The sequence below is a fragment of the Primulina huaijiensis genome, unplaced genomic scaffold (genome assembly GCF_012295235.1).
Source record: "Primulina huaijiensis isolate GDHJ02 unplaced genomic scaffold, ASM1229523v2 scaffold39431, whole genome shotgun sequence".
In the NCBI taxonomy this organism is placed as follows: Eukaryota; Viridiplantae; Streptophyta; class Magnoliopsida; order Lamiales; family Gesneriaceae; genus Primulina; species Primulina huaijiensis.
In genome coordinates, this window is record NW_027359275.1 from 282 (window position 1) to 7471 (window position 7190).

Sequence of the window (7190 nt, forward strand, 5' to 3'; positions counted from 1 at the left end):
CATCGTATTGATGAAATACTAGTTAACTATTAAAGCCACATAAATCATCGAATCGATAAATTCGTATACTATATGGCCAAGTTACCAAATTGCCATCGAGTAGGTCTCTTGTGAGATAGTCTCATGAATCTTTATCTGTGAGACGGGTTAACCCTATCTTTTAGCATAAAAAAATAATATTTTTTCATGGATATCCCAAATAAGATATCTGTAACTCAAAATACGACCCGTGAGACCGTCTCATACAAGTTTTTGTCATTGCCATAATACAATATAAATTTTAATAATTACAATATTATCATATTTTATGATAAATATAATAATAATCAAATTGGAAACAAAAAAAAAAATCAACTCCGAAACAAAAGGCTGTAAAAGCATACAACGTGTGCTTCGACTATTAGTTTTATACGAGGTGCCCGATACTTATTTTTGTACCTGGAATTTGTCCAATACAGTAGAAGGGAAGCTTGACAATTTGCAGCCAGCCGAACGATGTATTGGTGAGTTGTGTGTTTCCTAAGGTTGTCAGATTCATAAATGAACAAACAATATTTAATCATAAGTAGTAATTTTTCTGTGTCTCCACTATCACTGTCCGATTGGAACATGTTTACATCATATGAATCTTAAAACTTACACTACAGTTCATTTGCTCAATTGAAAACCTTCAAACGACTCTGATTTCCGATGCTCCTCCAGCTGCTCTATCCTGTCTACATTTTCTCCCTCTTCTAAATTTTCTTTTAGTCCAACACCATCATCATCATCACTAGCATGACCTATATCTAAAGACACTGAAGCATCAAGTGTCGCAAATGAAGGCGACGAATGTAACGATGCGTCCAATGAACCTTCTAATGAAGGTCTCCATAAATAGTTGTAGTTATGTCTTCGAGCCAGATTTCTCTTAGCTTTTGCGTGCCATCTTTTTAGGCCACCGGCCACTTCTTCAGGGAACACAGAGTTTCCCATGGTTGTACCCATCTAACGATTACAAAGTTGCATTTGAATCAAGTACCTTATCATAATCTTCTAAATATTTCAAATTTTCTATATAGATTACTGAATCCTACGCTGTTTTTTATAATATCTGCGATTGTAAAATCTGTAGTCTATTTAATTTATACCTGGGTGACTAGAGCATATAGAGGCAGGGTCACGTAGCCGGTAAGGATAGGAATCACCACACCCATGGCAAGTTTTATGACTATATCTTCAGTTTTTCGGTGGAAGCAAGTTCTCAGTCCAAATTTATACTGTTAAGAAATCGAATAAGTTATAGGTTGTGAGATACTTGAATAATCAACCAGTTCGAACAATTATGCTTACCCAAGACCATGTGAAGACCGCAACTTGAAAAGAGTTCTGCAATGACAGATTAACAAAAAAAGAAATCAAAAATGGATTCGAGAAGCAGCACCGAATCCTTGAAGCTAAATGGAATCAGCAAATCTGATCATATAAAAGTAGTCTAACACAGTACCTGAAATGCAATAAAATGCACAAGGTGGAGAACAAATTTTGGTCGATCAAACCAGAAGAGGTTGTCGCTTGGCCTAACAAGCAGAGCTCCTGCGACAATATGAGATATGTCGTTCCTATCCAAGCACATTTTAGTTATGATACCCTGTAGCTTTGTTCCAACCACTAGTAACATCTGATAAGACAATATTTCATTACTATATGTTGACGATTCTATTTAAAAAAATTGTAATGGCGTATGATTATGGATTTGCCTAGTCTTACCAGTAATGGAATGAAGGGGATCCAAAAATAGTTATGGAATACTGCGTGGATGATGCCAAAGTATTTCTGGTCAGCATAAGATCTGTAGGCCTAGAATTTGTACACGAAGTACATACTACATACGATGAAAAAGGTATGAGGAATACCATTTGCATTTAAAAATATGAAAAGTACGGAGAAAACCCATATCCAAAGCCTGCAAAGAGTAGAAAATAAATTATTACTCTTGTCATCCAGAACTTATCATTAGCAAAAAAACCAAGGAACAAATGAAAAATCACTATTGATTACCGCATGCCTACCACCACTCTGAAATCTTTATCCAATGCTCTTTTGATACACTTTTGAAAGTCAAAGGTAGTTCCTTCAGAAAAATGAGCCTGAGGCAGAAAAATGAGCCGAAACAAGGATTAAACTTGAATTTAATTGGTAAATGTTTCACGAATCGTGTAACACGTGAACAAAAAGTTTACCGTGATGAACCCATGTCGAAGAGTGAAATAATCTACTTTGTAGACAGATCCATAGAATTGACGAAGAAAACAAGCCTGACAAAATTTGCCAATCATCTGTTTCCAGCTGTTGCAACATACCAAAAATTTGTGAAATTTTTAAGTACCTACCAGCAAACGGAGGAATCGGTGTCCACTCCAAAATTTAAGGTGCCGTCTTCCAAATGATGTTTGATGAATGAACTCAAATCTTCGTGGATCTAGATGATAATTAAATCAACCACTGTGAAACTAATGCCTTAATTCTCACTTGTCATGATATATAACATGAAAGACAGAAATGTGGTGCATGGCAAATAGATGCTTCTGATATTTAAGTATTACAGAAATATCATGACTTAATTATAACTTGAAAAAAAGGTTTCCAATATATCTGTATATTCATAAATTCCAGATACGCCTGTGATACAACTGAAAGCTGGAATCTTCTTACACATAGTATGTTGAGTAATACTAAATGTAGAATATGGGTGATGCGCAGTGAACTGCTGAAGAGTCAAAAGATGGGAAGAACCAAGAGCGAGTTTGTGTGCTTCAATTTCGCGTGCTTGCTTCGGGTGGTGTAAAGTGTTCTAGTTGGATGAGGTAGGCCATTTGACTAAGAACTTAGGGAGTTTGGTCACTCTAGGTCGATCCACCCTTCAAATATTATCTTGTGCCTGGTGTTGAGCTAGAGTGGCTTACAATATGAGGCGTGAATGGGAGCAAGTTTTTAGATTCATTGATTGGTCTAAGAACCAATGTGAAAATGGGAGCAAGAATGATGAACATGAAATATTGCATGACTAATTCTCCCAAGAGTTCATGAAATAAAAAATTACCATTTGAAAATTGATATTCCAGTGTTCTAGTTTCTGCTTCCCAGCGTTCCCATCTCTTCATCTGAAAGTTCAAAAACAAGAAACAGTTTCGCGTATGAGTGCAACAAGACCCCTCATTTAAAACTTTAGGAAGCTTTTTCTACGAGCATATGATTCTTCAATGGTGGGAAATATTGATAAATATGCGAAATCTACAGCCCAAGGTGCAATCAGAAAGGAACACGAAGTACTGAGAAAACTTTGTGGAAGGCGAGATGTACATATAATATGCATATGAATGTAGGTACATTTTTTCGTCGAAAAGAAAGCATTCATTAACCTTTGCGGTCCCAAGACTGAACGCAAGAAAACTTGACAAGACGTGGAAGAAAGCCAAGAAAAATATCAACATTTGAAGCTGCTGGACACCAACTCTTGATAATAAAGATGCCTTCCCCTGTTACCACCAATTTTTGTTAATAAAAAAAAAAAGCATGGATCATTGATGAAATTTAACTTAGAACTTGAGAAACAAAGACTTCGAAATTTCACTGTGTGTCTTCTGGTGAAACACAAGATCTATGTATGTTCGATCACCTGTTCTTGACATTTGGATTCCTCTTGTTCATCAATTGTGAAGTTTTCGCAAGGAAGAAAAGACTCTGCGATGCTCTCTGGGATGCATATACTTGCAATTGGCCTTTCCAATACAGTCAGCAACAGAGAAATAAACCCCAAAAGCATCAAGTCTATTAATCAAACACAAATTTATAGCTCAAAACTCTGAATAAAGCCAGCACAAGTTCATGTACACAAAAACCTCACCTGATTTGACTTCGTTAAGAGCTTGAAGCAGCGATTTTCTTCTCTTTCTATTCAAGTACTGCACCCAAAAAACACTTTCGTTATTGTAGAAAAGGTTTGTGAAGTCACACTAGAAAAATGTACGTCACATTGTAAATAGATTCGGCGTCATGCATACATACACAAACACACATATACATACATATATGAACGTATCTACACAAACAAATACATGAAGAGAACTGAACATCGACGGGCACTTTTTCTACCATTTCATGTCGAATTAATTTCCAGAAATTCTTTTATCTGTACGTTTTTCACCTTAGCTAAGAGATGAAGACCATGTTCGATGAGTAGGGAAACAGCAATCAGAACAAAACAAACGGTAGCCACCGCCCATGTTGGCGTGGTTTCAAGTGTCGCAATTTCGCCGCCGCTTTCTCCAGCCATCTCCGCCGCGAATCTTCAGCCGATCACTATATATATATATATATCCTCGGGGTGGCGAATTTATTCAGCGTGTGGGTTTCAATGCATAAACTGTGAGAGAAACGAGAAAAAGTTGGGATTTGTCTCGGTTGCAACAGAAGAATGTGTTTGTGGGATGAAATTAAATTAGTTAGAAGATACAAGTGTTTGACTTGGTTATGCGTCATCGAGGACGGAAGCAAAAAGGACAGGGCCGCGAATCTATATATTCTATTAACCGAAGGGCTCAAAAATTTCAATTTAATTATTATTACTCTTAATTATTGATATTAATCCAATAAATAAGTCAGATTTAGATTGCTTGATATAAATTAGTAAAAAGGGTTTTTTTTTTCCTGAGTTGGGAAATGACTTGTAATAATTAAACAGAGGAGCTATGAACAAAAGTCTATGACAATAAATTGGAAATTGGCGTAGAAGAAAGAAAAAAACAACGATACGTGTACGTCGTTTCTAAAAATGGATGGGAATGATCACTTTGCTGGGGCATTAAATAAGCTTGGTTCACATTACAAATAAAACATTCGTTAAATTTGACTTTTTGTCTTTTATTTAAAAATCCAAACGCGCGCCATGCTGAAAGCTTAATTCTAATTTATTTATTTAATTGCTCAGAATCTTTATTAAAAAATGTTTTATATACTTATTTATTATTATTATTATTATTATAGTACAAAATGTGCAAATAAATGGTGATTGTTTTCTTTCTCAAAAATAAATTCATGCCTACTTCCTAGGTTTAGACTTGTCTTAGTTTCCAAGGAACCATTGATTAATAATTACCACAGTGTACCGTTGTCTCACGTTGAAAACTGCATGGCACTCGTCTAAATTTATTCTTACGCCCTTGCCTTCGTAAACTATGTTGTAACCACGTACGACAGTAAAAAGAATCACAGTTGACTTTTAACGCTTTTTTAAAACTAAATTTTATATTAAAAAAACATCAGATTTATTCTCCAATCTACTTTCTCTTGATCATGTTTCTTTATGCCTCCTAAGCTTTTGTCGTAGAAAATTAAAAAATTAAAAAATTTAAAACTGATTCCAAACCATTTAAAATATTTATTGTTTCACGTTGAAACAAATGGCATTACAATTTATTAGTTTAGATATACCTGATCCATTGCCAGATTCTCCAGGTTTTAGGAACCTAGTATCTTTCAATGGCGTGAAAAACTCAAGACAATGGTTATGTTCCATCAAATGCACCATCATGCACAGAAGAATAGAAAACAAAACAACACAGCATCCACCCAATCAAATTTTTCAAACACAATTCGGAAACACTTTCTCGGCTGAGTCACTGGGGCACTCGTGTTGGGAAAATGACACAGCTCAGGACCTGGGAGCGTACTTGGAAACACAAACTGTAGCTACCTCCTCTTTCTTGATTGTCCATCTGAGATTGTAGCAAATATATGCCATCATTCAGTTTTACAAGTAAACAGCCGACTGATTCGATGGTTATAAAAGGAGTAGACTAACAAAGACTTTCTTCGTTACAAGCTGGTGCAGCTGGATTGTCACCTTTACTTGTTGCAACTTTTCCCTCGGTAAGGGGAAAACCGAAGAGCCTGCAACTTTTTTTGCACATTGAAACAAATTTCTGATTGTCTCCGTAGAGCTGTGAAGGCCTCATTTGCATATGCTCTTCAGAGGGCTCTGATGATCTGATTGCAGGCGGAGGCAAATCATCAGTACTTCCAAAAGATGGGAACTTACATGGGATTCTCAGAGAGGCACGGAAAGAATCTCCAATATTGCTGTTTTCAATCTTCTTCCGAGTGCCAAGTAACGACGACATAAATTGAGATGGTGGTGAATTTGATTGCTGCGATATTAGAACTGGAGAAGGAGATGGTCCTGGAACGAGCAAAGGTGAAAACGGTGTTTCAGTGTTATAAACATGGGAAAGACTGGACCAACAATTTCCACGATTCGGCACCTGAACTCCATTTAATATATGAGTAGCATTATTTTCATAAACTTGACAGGCTTCAAAGCGTGTTCCAAATGGCTGGATCGACACAGTTTCTTGACCTTGCAAGACCTTGTGGAATTGAAAGGGTTTGTTAAACAAAGTAGTGCCCTCAAAGGAATTACCGGCATCCATATGATGTGGCATGATGCTGTTTCCTTCTGCGTGAATTCTTGATTCAATGAGACCGGGAAGGCATCTTGTGTCTGAAGGGAGCCTAATAGGGGCATCCAGAGCAGTGCATGAAGGACGAAACCTGACTACTTCTTGACCTTGCAAGACCTTGTGGATCCTTAGAGGCTCCCCGAAGTCCGACATTCCATTCTCATCTGTCACCAAGTACAGACATATAACTGATAAACATTAAAGACAACCACTTCGAATAGAATAAATTTAGTTTATGTTGCAGGAATGCGACCTCTGGAAGCTGGAAAATCTGCTTTTGTAGCGGGAAAGCTGACCCTACTTCTCTTGGCACCCGGTAACACAAGGCTATTGGGTCCAGACACTAGACCGGATGGCTCAATCTCCCAAGGTGAAACCCGGCAAAGACGATTAACCTCCATATCATCCCATCTCACCTGCAAAATAAAAACAAATATCTCAGACAGGCGGCAAACCAAGGGTCAATTGCAAAAATGGGTTTATGCAAAAATGGGCTGCTCTAGTTATCTTGAATAGAACCAAACGAGCCTATTGTTGCTAGAAAAAATTTGTGCAAACCCATTTGTGAAAATCTCCCGGCAAAATGCTTTCACCACACTAAAAAGGGAAATCTTAGAAGCAAAATAATTATTATAACAAATCAGCACATACCAATAAGCACTTCCACTTTGAACCAGGCCATCTTACTGG

The 7190-nt window shown here is 37.0% G+C and overlaps 2 protein-coding genes across 2 annotated transcripts; both read right to left on the minus strand.

Annotated features, from left to right (window-relative positions):
- Window positions 1-550: 550 nt before the first annotated feature.
- Window positions 551-4457, minus strand: LOC140969016 (MLO-like protein 12). Its single transcript, XM_073430234.1, has 14 exons — window positions 4187-4457; window positions 3887-3944; window positions 3659-3810; window positions 3402-3518; window positions 3083-3143; window positions 2373-2461; window positions 2223-2297; window positions 2041-2129; window positions 1896-1945; window positions 1750-1790; window positions 1487-1660; window positions 1333-1368; window positions 1131-1259; window positions 551-987 (listed from the first exon to the last, which is right to left on the minus strand). Exons 1-14 carry the CDS (start codon window positions 4313-4315, stop codon window positions 649-651), a joined length of 1539 nt encoding a protein of 512 aa, XP_073286335.1. The 5' UTR covers window positions 4316-4457; the 3' UTR covers window positions 551-648.
- Window positions 4458-5432: 975 nt separating this feature from the next.
- On the minus strand, window positions 5433-7184 carry LOC140969015 (auxin response factor 15-like). Its single transcript, XM_073430233.1, has 3 exons — window positions 7152-7184; window positions 6754-6916; window positions 5433-6664 (listed from the first exon to the last, which is right to left on the minus strand). The coding sequence occupies exons 2-3, from the start codon at window positions 6899-6901 to the stop codon at window positions 5838-5840; spliced, it is 975 nt and encodes a 324-aa protein (XP_073286334.1). The 5' UTR covers window positions 6902-6916; window positions 7152-7184; the 3' UTR covers window positions 5433-5837.
- Between the last annotated feature and the right edge of the window lie 6 nt (window positions 7185-7190).

Coding starts and splice junctions, on each gene's coding strand:
- LOC140969016 (XM_073430234.1), bottom strand. CDS start 4,315: ATGGCTGGAGAAAGCGGCGGCGAAATTGCGACACTTGAAACCACGCCA. Junction 3,144..3,401: donor TCAGTCTTGGGACCGCAAAG/GTTAATGAATGC, acceptor TTGAACTTTCAG/ATGAAGAGATGGGAACGCTG. Junction 1,260..1,332: donor CGGTCTTCACATGGTCTTGG/GTAAGCATAATT, acceptor ATTTCTTAACAG/TATAAATTTGGACTGAGAAC.
- LOC140969015 (XM_073430233.1), bottom strand. CDS start 6,901: ATGGAGGTTAATCGTCTTTGCCGGGTTTCACCTTGGGAGATTGAGCCA. Junction 6,665..6,753: donor AGATTTTCCAGCTTCCAGAG/GTCGCATTCCTG, acceptor ACTTGGTGACAG/ATGAGAATGGAATGTCGGAC.